Source organism: Salvelinus namaycush, chromosome 5, assembly GCF_016432855.1.
Source record: "Salvelinus namaycush isolate Seneca chromosome 5, SaNama_1.0, whole genome shotgun sequence".
In the NCBI taxonomy this organism is placed as follows: Eukaryota; Metazoa; Chordata; class Actinopteri; order Salmoniformes; family Salmonidae; genus Salvelinus; species Salvelinus namaycush.
Window position 1 is genome coordinate 4,556,103 of NC_052311.1, and position 20,366 is coordinate 4,576,468.

The 20,366-nt window shown below is 45.5% G+C and overlaps 2 protein-coding genes across 2 annotated transcripts in view; one reads left to right on the plus strand and one right to left on the minus strand.

Moving 5' to 3' along the window:
* The window catches only part of LOC120048907 (probable E3 ubiquitin-protein ligase MID2), a 1,198,409-nt gene that overhangs the window by 323,510 nt on the left and 854,533 nt on the right, over window positions 1–20,366 (plus strand). The window lies entirely within an intron of this gene.
* LOC120047853 (cyclin-J-like) overlaps window positions 1–20,366 on the minus strand; it is a 36,902-nt gene that overhangs the window by 8,444 nt on the left and 8,092 nt on the right. The window contains exon 3 of the mRNA XM_038993407.1: window positions 20,088–20,298. Within this exon, the coding sequence (XP_038849335.1) occupies window positions 20,088–20,298 (211 nt within the window). The remainder of the gene's footprint in view (window positions 1–20,087; window positions 20,299–20,366) is intronic.

The following is a 20,366-nucleotide window of genomic DNA, read 5'->3' on the forward strand; positions in this document are numbered from 1 at the left end:
GGTGCAACACTAATAAAAAATATAATTTTATAACAAATGCACCTAATCCCGCATTGGATTGTGGTCGCGGTCCTTGTTTGTAAAACACATCAGCGCCCTGTTGAATTGGTGCTTTTTCCTAGACCATGTTGCGAAGTGCATAATAGCAAAGTTAACCAGCATATTGGTGTTGAGAACAATGCAGTGGAGGTAGCAGCAGAATGAGATGAGAAAACAGCCTTTGTCCTATTGTCTAAGAAAAGTGAGAACTGAAGAAACCAACTTAATTCTAGAATCAATAGCCTAACTGTTAAAATGTGCCTGACTTTATTAAATCATCCATATCTCCAGAAATACGACAGATCCTGATGCCTGTTTGATTAATAGTCCAATGGTTCTGTGAGCACCAAGTCTCACGCAACCACATGTCGGATAAACTATTTCACAAATTCGGCTGTTAATCTTTGTTATGCTGTAATAAAAGGCGTCACACTTTCCTCGTTAGACCAGCCTCTGGTATTATTTATCATTTGTTGAGTGTTGTTTACACTGTTCGAATTGCCCGATTTTATTTATTTATAATAATCCTGTTTTCCTTGATCTCATCATTATTGTCAGTCTTTTTAGGACGTGGGGGACTTGATTGGGCGTTGTAGTAGAATAACCAAAATACTGATTTATTTGAAAACAAAGCCTTTAATCTGCCCACGTCCCCCCGTCTGATCCCTCATCCTCTCATCCCCTCCAGAAGCCAGTAACTACAGCAATATCCTTATCACCACTACCAGCAGCAACCTACTTCCCAGAACCCTTTCACTACCAGCAGCAACCTACTTCCCAGAACCCTTTCACTACCAGCAGCAACCTACTTCCCAGAACCCTTTCACTACCCGCAGCAACCTACTTCCCAGAACCCTTTCACTACCCGCAGCAACCTACTTCCCAGAACCCTTTCACTACCCGCAGCAACCTACTTCCCAGAACCCTTTCACTACCCGCAGCAACCTACTTCCCAGAACCCTTTCACTACCCGCAGCAACCTACTTACCAGAACCCTTTCACTACCAGCAGCAACCTACTTCCCAGAACCCTTTCACTACCCGCGTGTCCACTACCACTCCAGACATTCTACTCTGAACTCTCCATAGCAACAGCCCTTAGGCCACAGTCTCTCATGTCTGAGTGGCCAATGAGCACCAATGATTTTGCCTTTAATCCAAAAAGAGTCCTTCACTTCCTTTCTCACCCCCACAGTGAGAAGGGGGGAGGGAGGGTGAGGAGTCAGGTTACTCTGGCATATTTCCCTAACACACCTCTGGGTTCTCCTATAAACCCGTTTCAGCAGGAAACCTGTGGGGGGGGGGGGGGGGGGCACACGGCATCCTCATGGCAGAGAAAACCTACCCTCCACAGAAGTATGACTAAATGTATGTTGAGGAAATGTGATTAATGCCCATTCAGACTACTGACACACAATGGAACATTGTTCAAAACAGAGAATGGACAAGGTTACCAACACATCCACACAGGAGATGCTCAAACAGTCACCCTCCCCAGTGTTTGGAAGGAACGCGCCACAGTCACCACTAGAGTATTATTGAAGAAGTCCTAAAACCCAACAGCTTGGATTAACAGTCTATGGACAAAAATGTACACACCCTTCTGGATATCAAAATATCACAGAGGTCGTTGGTGAAAAACACTGGCTTTGACCGCGGCACTATCATCATGGCAACAAAGACAGACAGGAGAGTTGAAGGGGAGGGCGGTTTGGTGTAATCCACCTTGAAGAGTGTTAGTTCTTACGCCATCAAACTGGCTAGGTCTCTCACCCTCTTCTCTTTCTCCCTCCATCTCTCTTTACTCCTTGGTCTTTCCTTGCCTCCTTCCCTCCCCGCTCTCAAACTCCCTCCCTGCTCTCTCAATTAAATTATATTTAAATGTAAGGGCTTTATTAGCATAGGAAACATGTTAACATTGCCAAAGCAAGTGAACTAAATAAACAAAAGTAAAACAAATGTACAGTAAACATTACTCACAGAAGACTCACTGAGTCTGTACATAGTCAAAGTTTTATTTAAATTTGGGTCAGTCACAGTGGTCAGGTATTCTGTCACTGTGTACTCTGTTTAGGAACAAATAGCATTCTAGTTTGCGCTGTTTTTTTTGTTAATTACTTGACACATTGGAAATAATTATCTTTTTGTTTTCTCATGATTTGGTTGGTCGCTCTGGATAAGAGTAAGTCGCTCTGGATAAGAGCGTCTGCTAAATGACTTAAATGTAAATATAAATGTTGGGTCTAATTGTGCTGCTGTCCTGGGGCTCTGTGGGGTCTGTTTGTGTTTGTGAACAGAGCCCCAGGACCAGCTTGCTTAGGGGACTCTTCTCCAGATGAATCTCTCTGTAGGTGATGGCTTTGTTATGAAAGGTTTGGGAATCCCTTCCTTTTAGGTGGTTGTAGATTTAACGGCTCTTTTCTGGATTTTGATAATTGGCGGGGATCGGCCTAATTCTGCTCTGTATGCATTATTTGGTGTTTTACGTTGTTTTAAGTCTCAATTTTATGTTTGTCCCATTTTGTGAATTCTTGGTTAGTGAGTGGACCACAGACCTCACAACCATAAAGGGCAATGGGTTCTATAACTGATTCAAGTATTTTTGGCCAGATCCTAATTTGTATGTTGAATTTTATGTTCCTTTTGATGGCAGAGCCCTTCTTGCCTTGTCTCAGCTCGTTCACAGCTTTGTGGAAGTTACCTGTGGCGCTGATGTTAAGGCCGAGGTATGTATAGTTTGTGTGCTCTATGGCAACAGTGTCTAGATGGAATTTGTATTTGTCGTCTTGGCAACTGGACCTTTTTAGGAACACCATTATGGTTGGGGACAGATCTAGGTGCTGCTGTAGGACCTCATTGGTTGGGGACAGAAGCACCAGTTCATCAGCAAACAGACATATGACTTCAGATTCTCTCCCTTCCCCCCTCCTCTCTAACTCCCTTCCTCCCCTTTGTCTCAAGGCCAGCCAAAGCAGTGTGTGTGTGTGTGTGTGTGTGTGTGTGAGAGATATATATATATATATAGGCTCTTCAAGTGTGAGTTTTACTGCTGATGCTGTAGCCTGCCATTAACCCTTTAAAGGAGAAACAGAGAGCCCAGCCAGCAGCCAATCACCCCAGCAGGCTATAGCAGGTCTCAGGAGGCAGTTAACACATACGCTGTAATGGCATCTCACAACCAGAACAGGAAACAATAACTGCTGTTCTGTCCACTCCCACCCAGCCCACTCCAGCTGCTTTAGCATAGGGCCAGCCCAGCCCACTCCAGCCTAGACCCAGTGTCAGTCTACACTTTCCCATTCACCATCATATCGTATAGGCTAATAGTCTAGTCTGTCTGCTGGACTCCTGTGTCCATAGGCGCAGCCATAAACAGCCATCAGCATCTCTTCAAAACCCTCTTTTCATCCTGGTGTGGTTAGGGGACTGGTCGGGACATTGTGCTGTCAGTCTTCTCATTATCTTCAATGATGGCTCTTTGGTTTACTACTTGTATTAGCTGTTGATTGTGCGTGTTATTAATTAAAACAAGTGATACACAAAACCTATTCAAGCTGAAACTACATCTCTGAAAGGAGGTAGAACTCATAGGCTTTTTTTCACAACCTGTCCCGTTTCATGTCAACAAGATTAACACAGTGACTAACCTATGAGCTGTATGCAGGTGTGTGAGAGATAAAATAGTTCATTCCTCAGCTTACGGTTGAGTCAATGCTTCCTTTGATGAGCCAAGTGCATGTCTGTCCACTTCTGAAACTATCGGTCTCCTCTCCTTTACCGTCTCATCGAGAGATACAGACCTCATGAGTACTGCCTTGCAGAGGGCTGCGAGTCGGCCCTGTGGACGTGTGATGAGGCAGTAGAGCGCACTCAGAGAGGGGTTAAAAGGTACGAACAGCAGGATGTAGCAAGTCCTCTCTCTTCACAGGTGTGCTGCTGGAGGGGGTTAGAAACCTGAGAACCTGCTGGGGGGTATGGGACTACTGCTGAAGGAGTGTATAAACCTGAGAACCTGCTGGGGGGATTAGACTACTGCTGAAGGAGTGTATAAACCTGAGAACCTGCTGGGGGGTATGGGACTACTGCTGAAGGAGTGTATAAACCTGAGAACCTGCTGGGGGGGTTAGACTACTGCTGAAGGAGTTTATAAACCTGAGAACCTGCTGGGGGGGGATTAGACTACTGCTGTAGGAGTTTATAAACCTGAGAACCTGCTGGGGGGGGATTAGACTACTGCTGTAGGAGTGTATAAACCTGAGAACCTGCTGGGGGGATTAGACTACTGCTGTAGGAGTTTATAAACCTGAGAACCTGCTGGGGGGGGATTAGACTACTGCTGTAGGAGTGTATAAACCTGAGAACCTGCTGGGGGGATTAGACTACTGCTGTAGGAGTGTATAAACCTGAGAACCTGCTGGGGGGATTAGACTACTGCTGAAGGAGTGTATAAACCTGAGAACCTGCTGGGGGGATTAGACTACTGCTGAAGGAGTGTAGAAACCTGAGAACCTGCTGGGGGGATTAGACTACTGCTGAAGGAGTGTAGAAACCTGAGAACCTGCTGGGGGGATTAGACTACTGCTGAAGGAGTGTAGAAACCTGAGAACCTGCTGGGGGGGATTAGACTACTGCTGAAGGAGTGTAGAAACCTGAGAACCTGCTGGGGGGATTAGACTACTGCTGAAGGAGTGTAGAAACCTGAGAACCTGCTGGGGGGGTTAGACTACTGCTGAAGGAGTGTAGAAACCTGAGAATCTGCTGGGGGGGTTAGACTACTGCTGAAGGAGTGTAGAAACCTGAGAACCTGCTGGGGGGGGATTAGACTACTGCTGTAGGAGTGTATAAACCTGAGAACCTGCTGGGGGGGGATTAGACTACTGCTGTAGGAGTGTATAAACCTGAGAACCTGCTGGGGGGATTAGACTACTGCTGTAGGAGTGTATAAACCTGAGAACCTGCTGGGGGGATTAGACTACTGCTGAAGGAGTGTATAAACCTGAGAACCTGCTGGGGGGATTAGACTACTGCTGAAGGAGTGTAGAAACCTGAGAACCTGCTGGGGGGGATTAGACTACTGCTGAAGGAGTGTAGAAACCTGAGAACCTGCTGGGGGGGATTAGACTACTGCTGAAGGAGTTTATAAACCTGAGAACCTGCTGGGGGGGATTAGACTACTGCTGTAGGAGTGTATAAACCTGAGAACCTGCTGGGGGGATTAGACTACTGCTGTAGGAGTGTATAAACCTGAGAACCTGCTGGGGGTATTAGACTACTGCTGTAGGAGTGTATAAACCTGAGAACCTGCTGGGGGTATTAGACTACTGCTGAAGGAGTGTATAAACCTGAGAACCTGCTGGGGGGATTAGACTACTGCTGAAGGAGTGTATAAACCTGAGAACCTGCTGGGGGGTATTAGACTACTGCTGAAGGAGTGTATAAACCTGAGAACCTGCTGGGGGGGGTTAGACTACTGCTGAAGGAGTGTATAAACCTGAGAACCTGCTGGGGGGGTTAGACTACTGCTGTAGGAGTTTATAAACCTGAGAACCTGCTGGGGGGGTTAGACTACTGCTGTAGGAGTGTATAAACCTGAGAACCTGCTGGGGGGGTTAAACTACTGCTGAAGGAGTTTATAAACCTGAGAACCTGCTGGGGGGGGTTAGACTACTGCTGTAGGAGTATATAAACCTGAGAACCTGCTGGGGGGGATTAGACTACTGCTGAAGGAGTTTATAAACCTGAGAACCTGCTGGGGGGGTTAGACTACTGCTGTAGGAGTGTATAAACCTGAGAACCTGCTGGGGGGATTAGACTACTGCTGAAGGAGTGTATAAACCTGAGAACCTGCTGGGGGGATTAGACTACTGCTGAAGGAGTGTATAAACCTGAGAACCTGCTGGGGGGATTAGACTACTGCTGAAGGAGTGTATAAACCTGAGAACCTGCTGGGGGGATTAGACTACTGCTGAAGGAGTGTATAAACCTGAGAACCTGCTGGGGGGGATTAGACTACTGCTGAAGGAGTGTATAAACCTGAGAACCTGCTGGGGGGATTAGACTACTGCTGAAGGAGTGTATAAACCTGAGAACCTGCTGGGGGGATTAGACTACTGCTGAAGGAGTGTATAAACCTGAGAACCTGCTGGGGGGTATTAGACTACTGCTGAAGGAGTGTATAAACCTGAGAACCTGCTGGGGGGGGTTAGACTACTGCTGAAGGAGTGTATAAACCTGAGAACCTGCTGGGGGGGTTAGACTACTGCTGTAGGAGTGTATAAACCTGAGAACCTGCTGGGGGGGTTAGACTACTGCTGTAGGAGTTTATAAACCTGAGAACCTGCTGGGGGGGTTAGACTACTGCTGTAGGAGTGTATAAACCTGAGAACCTGCTGGGGGGGGTTAGACTACTGCTGTAGGAGTGTATAAACCTGAGAACCTGCTGGGGGGGGTTAGATTACTGCTGTAGGAGTGTATAAACCTGAGAACCTGCTGGGGGGATTAGACTACTGCTGAAGGAGTGTATAAACCTGAGAACCTGCTGGGGGGATTAGACTACTGCTGAAGGAGTTTAGAAACCCGAGAACCTGCTGGGGGGGATTAGACTACTGCTGAAGGAGTTTAGAAACCTGAGAACCTGCTGGGGGGGTTAGACTACTGCTGAATGAGTTTAGAAACCTGAGAACCTGCTGGGGGGGTTAGACTACTGCTGAAGGAGTGTATAAACCTGAGAATCTGCTGGGGGGATTAGACTACTGCTGAAGGAGTGTAGAAACCTGAGAACCTGCTGGGGGGATTAGACTACTGCTGAAGGAGTGTAGAAACATGAGAACCTGCTGGGGGGTATGGGACTACTGCTGAAGGAGTGTATAAACCTGAGAACCTGCTGGGGGTATTAGACTACTGCTGTAGGAGTGTATAAACCTGAGAACCTGCTGGGGGTATTAGACTACTGCTGAAGGAGTGTATAAACCTGAGAACCTGCTGGGGGTATTAGACTACTGCTGAAGGAGTGTATAAACCTGAGAACCTGCTGGTGGGGTTAGACTACTGCTGAAGGAGTTTATAAACCTGAGAACCTGCTGGGGGGGTTAGACTACTGCTGAAGGAGTGTAGAAACATGAGAACCTGCTGGGGGGGTTAGACTACTGCTGAAGGAGTGTAGAAACATGAGAACCTGCTGGGGGATTAGACTACTGCTGTAGGAGTGTATAAACCTGAGAACCTGCTGGGGGTATTACACTACTGCTGTAGGAGTGTATAAACCTGAGAACCTGCTGGGGGGATTAGACTACTGCTGTAGGAGTGTATAAACCTGAGAACCTGCTGGGGGGATTAGACTACTGCTGTAGGAGTGTATAAACCTGAGAACCTGCTGGGGGATTAGACTACTGCTGAAGGAGTGTATAAACCTGAGAACCTGCTGGGGGGGATTAGACTACTGCTGAAGGAGTGTATAAACCTGAGAACCTGCTGGGGGTATTAGACTACTGCTGAAGGAGTGTATAAACCTGAGAACCTGCTGGGGGGGATTAGACTACTGCTGAAGGAGTGTATAAACCTGAGAACCTGCTGGGGGTATTAGACTACTGCTGAAGGAGTGTATAAACCTGAGAACCTGCTGGGGGTATTAGACTACTGCTGAAGGAGTGTATAAACCTGAGAACCTGCTGGGGGGATTAGACTACTGCTGAAGGAGTGTAGAAACATGAGAACCTGCTGGGGGGGATTAGACTACTGCTGAAGGTGTTTATAAACCTGAGAACCTGCTGGGGGGATTAGACTACTGCTGAAGGAGTGTATAAACCTGAGAACCTGCTGGGGGGGTTAGACTACTGCTGAAGCAGTGTAGAAACCTGAGAACCTGCTGGGGGGGTTAGACTACTGCTGAAGCAGTGTAGAAACCTGAGAACCTGCTGGGGGGGTTAGACTACTGCTGAAGGAGTGTAGAAACCTGAGAACCTGCTGGGGGGATTAGACTACTGCTGAAGGAGTGTATAAACCTGAGAACCTGCTGGGGGGATTAGACTACTGCTGAAGGAGTGTATAAACCTGAGAACCTGCTGGGGGGTATGGGACTACTGCTGAAGGAGTTTAGAAACCTGAGAACCTGCTGGGGGGGTTAGACTACTGCTGAAGGAGTTTATAAACCTGAGAACCTGCTGGGGGTTATTAGACTACTGCTGAAGGAGTGTATAAACCTGAGAACCTGCTGGGGGGTTAGACTACTGCTGTAGGAGTGTATAAACCTGAGAACCTGCTGGGGGGGTTAGACTACTGCTGAAGGAGTTTAGAAACCTGAGAATACTCTTCACTAGAGTTAGAGGGATGAAGAAAAAAACAAACTACTGTTGCAGCCATCACTTATGTTCCACTGAGAGGAAAGGAGACTACCATTACGGTCTTCACTAAAGTCACAGAGGAGACTACCGTAACGGTGTTCCTCTCTACCTCACCCACAGAGACTGACTGTATTGATTTCTATGAATGACCACACTGCTACATCCGGTCACTGCACTCTTCATTAAAACAATCACCTCTCCTCAGTCTTCTGAAGGAGTTCATGTGAAGGGGAAAGACTATTTTAGCACTGCTAGCCTATAAACTAGACGTAGATGATTCAATCTAACAAGAACACACTACTACAGCCAGAGACAGTAACAATAAATCAAAACTACAACATCCACCTACCCCCTTTCACAAGCCTAATAGATTCACTGCCTTCAAAAATAATTCATACCCCTTGATTTATTCCACATTGTTGCGTTAGACAGAATTCAAAATGGATAAATATATTTTTTCCCTCACCCATCTACATACAGTACCTCATAATGACAAAGTGAAAACGTAATAAATAAAAAAAAATAGGAAACATTTTGATTCAAAATTACAGAAATATCTAATTTATGTAAGTGTTCACACACCTGAGTGAATACTTTGTAGAAACAGCTGTAATTGCTGCCAAAGGTGCGAGTCTTTCTGGGTCTCTTAGAGCTTTCCACACCTGGATTGTGTAACATTTACCCATTATTATTTTCTAAATTCTTCAATCTTTGTCAAATTGGTTGTTAATCATTACTAAAACAACAATTTCAGGTCTTACCATAGTTTTTTACTTAAATCTACTTGTAAATCTAACTCGGCCACTCAGGAACATTCACCCTCTTTGTAAGCAACTCCAGTGTAGATTTGGCCTTGTGTTTCAGGTTATTCTCTTGCTGAAAGGTGAATTCATCTCCCAGTGTCTGGTAGAAGGCAGACTGAACCAGGTTTTCCTCTAGGAGTTCGCCTGTGCTTAGCTCCATTCAGTTGTTTTAATATCCTGAAAAACTCCAGTAAATGTTTTACATAGTAGCACCCACCCGTAGCACGCGTTCCAGCAGGTATGTCTCACTTGTCACCCCCAAAGCCAATTACTCCTTTGGCCGCCTCTCCTTCCAGTTCTCTGCTGACATTGACTGGAACGAACTACAAAAATCTCTGAAACTGGAAACATGTTTCTCCCTCACTAGCTTTAAGCACCAGCTGTCAGAGCAGCTCACAGATCACTGCACCTGTACATAGCCCAAACAACTACCTCTTCCCCTACTGTATTTATTTAGCTCCTTTGCACCCCAGTATTTCTACTTTGCACACTCATCTGTCAAATCTACCATTCCAGTGTTTTAATTGCTATATTGTATTTACTTCGCCACCATGGCCTATTTATTGCCTTCACCTTCCTTCACCTCATTTGCTCACATTGTATATAGACTTATTTTTCTACTGTATTATTGACTGTATGTTTGTTTTACTCCATGTGTAACTCTGTGTTGTTATATGTGTCGAACTGGTTTGCTTTATCTTGGCCAGGTCGCAGTTGTAAATGAGAACTTGTTCTCAACTAGCCTACCTGGTTAAATAAATAAATAAAAATAAGCATACCAATAACATGATGCAGCCACGAAGGCATTGGAAAACCTCCCTGGTCTTTGTGGTTGAATCTGTGTTTGATATTAACTGCTCGACTGAGGGACCTTACAGATAACTAAATATGTGGGGTACAGAGATGAGGTAGTCACTCAAATCATTAAAAACACTAACACACAGAGGGTGAGTCCATGCAACTTATGTGACTTGCCATGTTTAATACTTATTGACTCAAGACATTTCAGCTTTTCATTTTTTTTTATTAGTAAAGATTTCTAATAAGAAAAATTTCAAGTGAAAAAATAAATAAAATACATTCCACTTTGACATTATGGGGTATTACGTGTAGGCCAGTGAAAAACAATTGCAATTTAAATTCAGGCTTTAACAACAAAATGTGGAAAAAGTCAAGGGGTGTGAATACTTTGAAGGCACTGTATAACTCTCTCTCGGTCTGTGTCAGTCTCTCTCTGTCATCGGCTCTGAAGGAATTCTCTCCTCTCTTTAAACTCCTTTAAAATTAGCCGGCTCGTCTTTCTTTGATGAAATTGGCCACAGCTCCGCCACAACCCCCCCTCACAACGCCACCCCAATGAGTGAGTCCGTCTGTCCTCTAGGTACCACCGGTTCACACAATGTAGACCCATTCTGACCTCTGACCTCTAGAGCTTAACGCTTGGGTGACCAGGAAGAATCCTTGGCCCTCTGCCGTCTGGGGAGGGGTCTCATCGTGTCCTGCCTAGGGGTGTGGAACACTTTTGGGGTGAGGAAGACTCGCCCTCCCTAAAGCAAAACACTAATCAATAACCTAAATGGCATTATGACGTTTCAGTCCTACCCTGGTATTTGTGTAAGAAACTAAATACATCTATAGAACCAGAACGATAGTCTCCTGGGGCGGCAGGAACCCTAGTGGTTAGAACATTGGGCCAGTAACCGAAAGGTTGCTAGATCGAATCCCCGAGCTGACAAGGTAAAAATCTGTCGTTCTGCCCCTGAACAAGGCAGTTAACCCACTGTTCCTAGACTGTCATTGAAAATAAGAATTTGTTAACTGACTTGCCTAGTTAAATAAAAGTTTAATTACAAAAGTCATTCAATAATTAATCAACGGCATTAAAATATTGCTGTTCATTCAGTCAATGCTGTTCATTGACTACGGCTCAGTGTTCAACACCATACTGCCCTCAAAGCTCATCACTAAGCTAAGGACCCTGGGACTGAACACATCCCTCTGCAACTGGATCCTGGACTTCCTGACGGGCCACCCCCAGGTGGTAACACATCTGCCATGCTGATCCTCAACACGGGGGCCCCTCAGGGGTGCGTGCTCAGTCCCCTCCTGTACTCCCTGTTCACCCATGACTGCATGGCCAAACACGACTCCAACACCATCATTAATTTTGCAGACAACACAACAGTGGTAGGCCTGATCACCGACAGATGAGACAGCCTATAAGGAGGAGGTCAGAGACCTGGCAGTGTGGTGTCAGGATAACAACCTCTCCCTCAACGTGATCAAGACAAAGGAGATGATTGTGGACTACAGGAAAAGGAGGACCGAGCACGCCCCCATTCTCATCGACTGGGCTGTAGTGGAGCAGGTTGAGAGCGTCAAGTTCCTTGGTGTCCCCATCACCAAACTATCATGGTCCAAACACACCAAGACAGTCATGAAGAGGGCACGGGAAAGCCTATTCCCCCTCAGAAGGCTGAAAAGATGTCATGGGTCCTCAGATCCTCAAAAAAATTCCACAGCTGCACCAGAGAGCATCCTGACTGGTTGCATCACCGCCTGGTATGGCAACTGCTCAGCCTCCGACCGCAAGGTACTACAGAGGGTCATGCATACGGCCCAGTACATCACTGGGGCCAATCTTGCTGCCATCCAGGACATCTAAACCAGGCGGTGTCAGGGGAAGGCCCTAAAATATGCCTAAGACTCCAGCCACCCTAGTCATAGACTGTTCTCTCGGCAAGCAGTCCCAGAGCGCTAAGTAAAGGTCCAAAAGCCTTAACAGCTTCGACCCCCAAGCCATAAGACTCCTGAACAGCTAATCAAATGGCTACCCGGACTATTTGCATTGACCACTGCCAACCCCATTTTTACACTGCTGCTACTCTGTTTATTATCTATGCATAGTTAGTTACTTTACCTCTACATATTACCTCGACTAACCGGTGCCCTCGCACCGGTACCGCCTGTATATAGTCTCGTTACTGTTATTGTTGCTCTTTAATTCATTTTTTTTTTTTTACTTCAGTTTATTTTAGCAAATATTTTAACACTTACTAATTTTTCTTAACTGCATTGTTGGTTAAGGGCTTGTAAGTAAGCATTTCACTGTAAGGTCTACACCTATTGTATTCTGCGCATGTGACAAATCGAATTTGATAATGAACTAGCCTACACTTTAAAAAACTATTTTTTTCCTTTAGGGAATAAAGCAGCATTTGACAAAATCACTGTCCTAGATCAGAACAATTTTACCATTGACTTAGAATTCCTTTAATTATCAGAACATGATTGTAATTCTAAGAGAATTCAATCCAAGCATCAGAGACAGACCGAGAGAGGTATAGGGAGAGAGGGGAGGAGATGGGGGACCCCCTGTTAATCTACATATCGAGTGGTTCAGTTCAAACATGGAGCACCCCCCCTTCCTCCCTGCTTAACATCGGCGGTCGACATCTTTGAAGCACCGCTCAGCTCGTTTCCGAACCCCCCCAGGGGTGAGGTGGAAGGGGGGGGTAGAGGTGCTTTAGGGGCCCCAGCCCAGTCTCAGGACTGGTTGTGCTTGCCTGGGTCCTGGGTCCTGACAAGGTGAGTGAGAGAGGAAACACTCCTAGCAGTGGGGCTATGGTGGAGGATAACTCCATCTGAAACACTCCTAGCAGGAACACTATAATGGCTAATGATTCAGTGATGTGATCTCATGTCTGGTTTATCTGATAAACTAAAATACCCCTGGAAATGGAGTTCTAGTCAGATAAGATACTAAGCGGAAGCCTCTACACATCAACCTCTCTTGCAGTCAGTCACAAAAACACACAAATGCAGACACAAAAACACAACCGCCACCCATGTCTCTGCACCCCTCCCCCACCCTGGGCCAGGGCTCCTGTTGACGGGCTTTTGTTTGGGCCTGACTCAGGGAGCATATGGCAGGTGGCCCTCTCCCTCCATACCCCGGGCCTCCAGGCAGGCCTTCCGCAGTTTCTGTGGGGTGGATTGGGGGGGGGGGGATGCTCTTTTTAAAGCCCCTTCTCTCTAACACAAATCGTTAGCCACACTATTGCAGGTCATCCACAGCCGGTACACACACAATGTAACACACACAACAACTACAAAACATTCAAACCCACCCACTGAACCCATTCAACCAATGCACCAGCAGCATACTACGTGGTTACTGCTACTAGGCTCCATGTAGCAGGACAGCAGCATGGGAGACACAGAATAATACACAGCACAGAGCTAACTGTCAGCAGCCAGCTGGGCTCATTGAGAGGGAACAAATAATACAATGAGATTACATGAAAATAGTGCTGTATAGCAATCTAAGGCACTGCATCTCAGTGCAAGAGGCGTCACTACAGTACCTGGTTCGAATCCAGGCTGTATCACATCCGGCCGTGATTGGGAGTCCCATAGGGCGGCGCACAATTGGCCCAGGGCAGTCCGGATTAGGGTTTGGCAGTCATTGTAAATAATAATTTGTTCTTCGCTTACTTGCCTAGTTAAATAAAGGTTAAATTTAAAATATCACTTCTGACCTCATCATGAACATAGTGCTGTATATCTATTGGAAAGATATCACTTCTGACCTCATCATGAACACAGAGCCAAACTCAGACTGCAACAGAGAGACAGTAATGGTACAGGGCAACGCCAAACAGTTTCAGCTGGACTTTCACATGAACAAATAGATAGCTCAGCAGGATAAACTCTGGAGAAAGATAACCCCCCCCACCCTGAGCGTGTCAAACCAGACCTCTTCATTACACAACCCCACAGATGAGCAACCCCACACGAACAGTCAACCTCCCAGCACAGAGTACTACTCCTTCACTGAAATGAAGGATACATTTACCCAGCTGGAGGTAAGGTAGGTGGCGCTGGAACAGCAGGTGAACACACTCCAGTCAGCACAACAACAACAAAAATTGTCCAGCTCAACAACACCCCCTCAACCAGACCAAGAGAGCTGGAGAGAGACATATCTGCACTGTGGTGAGACAACAGGAGAAAGAGCAGGAGAAGAACAGAGCACTAGAGGATCAGACTGCTGGAGGAGAGGGTGAGGGGGATGGCATGTGACAGAGAACAACCCACTAGAGGTGGCCACCCCCACAGAGAAGCCAGCAGAAGAGGCCACCTCAACCCCCTACCAAAGTCTTGACACCACAGCAGAATAGTCCACCCCAGAACATAGCCTCAATATCATAGCAGGACAGATAAACAAAGAACCCCACGCCCAGGGGATCCTACCCCCTCTGCTCACACTTACTGGTCTGAGGCCAAACCACACCACCAACATTGGACACTTTATGGAACACAAAGCCTTCACCATCTCATCCTGGAATATCCAAGGCCTGAGGTCATCTGCCTTTGACCTAAAGAGCAGGAACCTGTACTTCAAAGAAGTCAGAAATACAGACATTGTCATCCTACAAGAAACATGGTATAGAGGAGATGGACCCACTGGTTGGCCCCTAGGTTAGAGAGAGCTGGTAGTCCCATCCACCAAACTGCCAGGTGTGAAACAGGGAAGAGACTCAGGGGGTATGCTAATTTGGTATAGAGCAGACATAACTCACTCTTAAATTTATCAAAACAGGAACATTTTACATTTGGCCTGTGGTGACCTAAATGCCAGAACTGGACAAAAACCTGACACGCTCAGCACACAGGGGGATAAACACCTGCATGGAGGTGACAGCATCCCGTCCCCCATATGCCTCCCTAGGCACAACTACGACAACAAAAACAGGTAACAACTCCTGCAGCTCTGTCACATGCTGGCTATGTACATAGTCAATGGTAGGCGTCGAGGGGACTCCTATGGTAGGTACACCAATAGCTCATCTCTTGGCAGTAGTACTGTAGACTACTTTATCACTGACCTCAACCCAAAGTCTCAGAGCATTCACAGTCAGCCCACTGACACCCCTATCAGATCACAGCAAAATCCCACTCTACTTGAACAGAGCTATGCTCAAATCATGAGGCATCAAAGCCAAAGGAACTGAGTAATATTAAGAAATTCTATAGATGGAAGGAAAGTAGTGTGGAAACCTACCAAAAAAACAATTAGGCAACTAATTCAATCCTTTAGACAACTTCCAGGACATAATTTCCACTGTAATAGTCAAGGTGTCAACTTGGCAGTAGAAAACCTAAACAGTATGTTTGACCTCTCAGCTTCCCTATCAAATCTAAAAATTTCAAACAGAACACTGAAGGAAATTAACAATGACAAAATGGGTCGATGAAGAAAGCAAAAACCTAATAAAGAAATTGAGAAAACTATCCAACCAAAAAAACAGACCCAGAAAACCTGAGCCTAGGGTGAATCACTAAAACATTACACTACAGAAAAAGAACAGCACGTCAGAAATCAGCGCAATGTAATTGGAAACCACTAAAACAAACACCACAAAGAGTTCTTTCCAAAAACAGATGTATGGGTAAAACACTTCTCCAATCTTTTTGGCTCAATAACAAACAGCAAAAAATATATACATGATCAAATACAAATCTTAGAATCAACTATTAAAAACCAGAACACACTGGATTCTCCAATTACATTGAATGAACTACAGGACAAAATACAAACCCTCCAACCCAAAAAAGGCCTGTGGTGTTGATGGCATCCTCAATGAAATGATAAAATATACAGACCACAAACTTCCAATTGGCTATACTAAAACTCCTTAACATCATCCTTAGCTCTGGCATCTACCCCAATATTTGGAACCAAGGACTGATCAACCCAATCCACAAAAGTGGAGCCTAATTTGACCCCAATAACTACCGTGGGATATGCGTCAACAGCAACCGTGGGAAAATCCTCTGCACTATCATTAACAGCACATTAGTTCAATTCCTCAATTGTACTGAGCAAAAGTCAAAATTGGCCTTTTTAACCACAGTACCATACGACAGACCACATATTCACCCTGCACACCATAATTGACAAACAAACCAAAACAAAAGGCAAAGTCTTCTCATGCTTTGTTGATTTATCATGAGGGTCTGACATACAAATTGATGGAAAGTGGTGTTAGAGGAACAAACATACAACATAAAATCCATGTAAACAAACAAGTCTGCAGTTAAAATTGGCAAAACACACATTTCTTTCCACAGGGCTGTGAGGTGAGACTGGGATGCAGCTTAAGCCCCACCCTCTTCAACATACAATGTATATCAACAATTTGGCGAGGGCACTAGAACAGTCTACAGCACCCGGCCTCAACCGACTAGAATCTGAAGTCAAAATGTCTGTTTGCTGATGCATCTGTCCCCAACCAAGGAGGGCTTACAGCAGCACCTAGATCTGTCCCCACCCAAGAGGGCCTACAGCAGCACCTAGATCTGTCCCAAACCAAGGAGGGCCTACAGCAGCACCTAGATCTGTCCCCAACCAAGGAGGGCCTACAGCAGCACCTAGATCTGTCCCCAACCAAGGAGGGCCTACAGCAGCACCTAGATCTGTCCCCAACCAAGGAGGGCTTACAGCAGCACCTAGATCTGTCCCCAACCAAGGAGGGCTTACAGCAGCACCTAGATCTTCTGCACAGATTTTGTCAGACCTGGGCCCTGATAGTAAATCTCAGTAATACAAAAAAATTGTTCCAAAAAAATAAATAAAGGTCTAGTTGCCAGGACGACAAATACAAATTCCATCTAGACACCGTTGCCCTAGAGCAGACAAAAAACGATACATACCTTGGCCTAAACATCAGCGCCACAGGTAACTTCCAAAGCTGTGAATGAGCTGAGAGACAAGGCAAGTGCCTTCTATGCCATCAAACGGAACATCAAATTCAACATACCAATTAGGATCTGTCTAGAAATACTTTAAATCAGTTATAGAACCCATTGCCCTTTAGGATTGTGAGGCCTGGGGTCTGCTCACCAACCAAAAACTCACAAAATGGTAAAAGCACCAAATTGAGACTCTGCAGGCAGAATTCCACAAAAATATCCTCCATGTACAACGTAAAACACCAAATAATGCATTCAGAATTAGGCCGATCCCCACTAATTATCAAAATCCAGAAAAGAGACGTTAAATTCTACAACCACCTAAAAGGAAGCGTTTCCCAAACCTTCCATAACAAAGCCATTACCTACAGAGAAAACTACCTGGGGAAGAGTCCCCTAAGCAAGCTGGTCCTGGGGCTCTGTTCACAAACACAAACAGACCCCACAGAGCCCCAGGACAGCAACACAATTAGACCCAATCAAATCATGAGAAAACAAAAAGATAATTTCTTGACACATTGGAAAGAATTTACAAAAAAACAGAGCAAACTAGAATGCCATTTGGCCCTAAACGGAGAGTACACAGTGGCAGCATACCTGACCACTGTGACTGACCCAAAATTAAGGAAAGCTTTGACTATGTACAGACTCAGTGAGCATAGCCTTGCTATTGAGAAAGGCCACCATAGGCAGACCTGGCTCTTAAGAGAAGACAGGCTGTGTGAACACTGCCCACAAATGACGTGGAAACTCAGCTGCACTTCCTAACCTCCTGGCAAATGTATGACCATATTAGAGACACATATTTCCCTCAGATTACACAGACCCACAAAGAATTTGAAAACAAACCGATTTTGATAAACTCCAATGTCTATTGGGTGAAATACCAGTGTGCCATCACAGCAAGATTTGTGATCTGCTGCTACAAGAAAAGGGCAACCAGTGAAGAACAAACCCCACTGTAAATATAACCCATATTTATGTTTATTTATTTTACCTTTTGTACTTTAACTATTTGCACATCGTTACAACACAATATATAGACATATGACATTTGCAATTTCTATTATTTTGGAACTTTTGAGTAATGTTCACTGTTCATTTTTATCCCCCATTTGTTTATTATCTACTACACTTGCTTAGGCAATGTTAACATATGTTTCCCATGCCAATAAAGCCATTAAATTGAATTGAGAGAGAGATAGACTCATTGTGTATGTCATTAGTGATGCGAAATACCTGCTATGCAGAGCAGAGTGTCCTGACTTCAGAGAGGGATGCCAGGAAGAGTAATGTTGAAGTCACTGGGTATGGGACCATAGTCCATGTGTGTACATCCTAAAATTGCACCTTATACAGTGCACTACTTTTGAACCCTAGTCCCAAATATAGTGCACTACTTTTGAACCCTAGTCCGTATACAGTGCACTACTTTTGACCAGAGCTCAAGGGGTGTCTGGAGTCTTGGCATCTACGAGCACCATTGAAATGGGACAATAGGAAGGGTATTCCTCTAGGAAAAAGGCTTTGATGAAAGGATGCTAAATGTGTAGACAGACTTTGAACAATAGGTCTCATGTCCCTGTGACTGCCTGGGAAGAAGAAGTTCAGACACTCCATTTCCTTCTTCTCACAAATCGACTGTGGACGAATACACGAATTCCACAATTGACCTTGCTGTGAATGTCTATGAAAACACACTCACACATAGTTCAAACACAGGGAGAGAGTTTGAAGAGAGAGCCCCCAGAGAGCAGAGCGAGAGCCCCCCAGAGAGCAGAGAGAGAGCCCCCTATTGAGCCCCCCAGAGAGCAGAGAGAGAGCCCCCCAGAGAGCCCCCCCCAGAGAGCAGAGATATTACCAATAGGCTAACAGGATTAAGTTCTGACTGTTGAGGCACAATGGAGGCAGTGATTGATTAACCCAGCGCGGAAGCCCGTAGAATTTTAACAAAGACAATGTGTGCCTGTCAAAGTCTGAGTACCAAACGGCAACCCTATTCCCTAGTTAGTACACTACTTTTAGCCAGTAGTGCACTATATAGTGAATAGGGTGCCATTTTTGGGACACAGAACGAGCACAGAGCAGAGTGGGCATCAGACCTGAAACTCAGGGGAACCTGAGTAGTGAACAACAAACCAGACAGAGAAGTCCAGTTCAAGAACTAGGCCAGATTCCAGCATCTCAGGAGATTAAACAGCAAACCCAACCAGGACAACCTTGAATCAAACAGCCCTTTCAAAGCCTTCATCAAATCACAGAGCTGATCGCTAGAGGAACCTAGCGGGTGGGAGGGAGACAGCTAAGAGAAGGGTCTGACTGTTCTCTCACTGAAAGACACAATCAAAAGACTCCTTAATTAGTCAAGTCAGAGAATCCTCTAACAGGGTTTCTGGCCGATACGTTGTCATCTTTTCATTTAGTGTTCCAGTGAACTGTACGAGCTCCGCCCCCTAAAAAAGCCTCACACACACACATCACCACAGTGAGCGGGCCCTGTCCCAGACTCACAGTTTGACAGCATCATTAGTGTAATTACCCATGATGCTGTGTTGATGTTCAGACAAGCCGTTAAAATCACCACACACAGACTCACTTATAGCAACTACTCCTACACAAACTAGGCTACATGTAGTAACAGTAGCACAACTCCAAGATCACAATCAGTCATCTGACAAAACCCAGGTCCAAGGTTCCTTTGTGTCTTTATTCCTGCTCTAATGGCTTTCATACGCTGTGTAGGACATTCATTTAGATCTTGACAGATGCCACCGGGAACTAATAAAAGACCCAGAGGCAAAACCCCCCCAGACGCGTTATCAAAGCTGTGCGCGTGAAGACGTACAGACACAGGCTAATCTTCACAAAGTCACAGAGAGTGGGTTTCTACCTAAACAATGTGAAAAGCCACAGCACCACAAATGATATAGGGCTTTCCAGCCAGCCATCATCTGGACACTGGAGTAAATTATCATTACAAAGGTAATGGATGGGAACTGAGAGGGTTAGGCTGTGTGTAATAACAGTTATAACATATCTTATAACCATTCATGACAGTTTTTGGAACATCAATAACGTGCTGTGTAATTCCACTGTCAGCTGCAGGAAACTGGCAGAGCCTTTATTCTGTAAACACACATGGTACTCACTGGCGAGGAGCAGGCAGGACAGAGCGATGACGTAGAGCTGTTTGACGGCTACATCGTAGTGGTCCATGAACAGGTCCAGTAGGTAGACAGACAGGTGTCTGGCTGTAGGACACAGCTGGTAGCGGTTCGACAGTATGGCTAGCAGGTCCGCAAAGTACCGACGCATCCCTATCTGAGGGGAGTGGGCCCGGTACACAGGCAGCTTCAACTCCTAGAGGGAGAGGATGAGAAAGATGGAGGGAAGGAAAGGAGACGGAAGATGGAGAGAAGGTAGAGGGA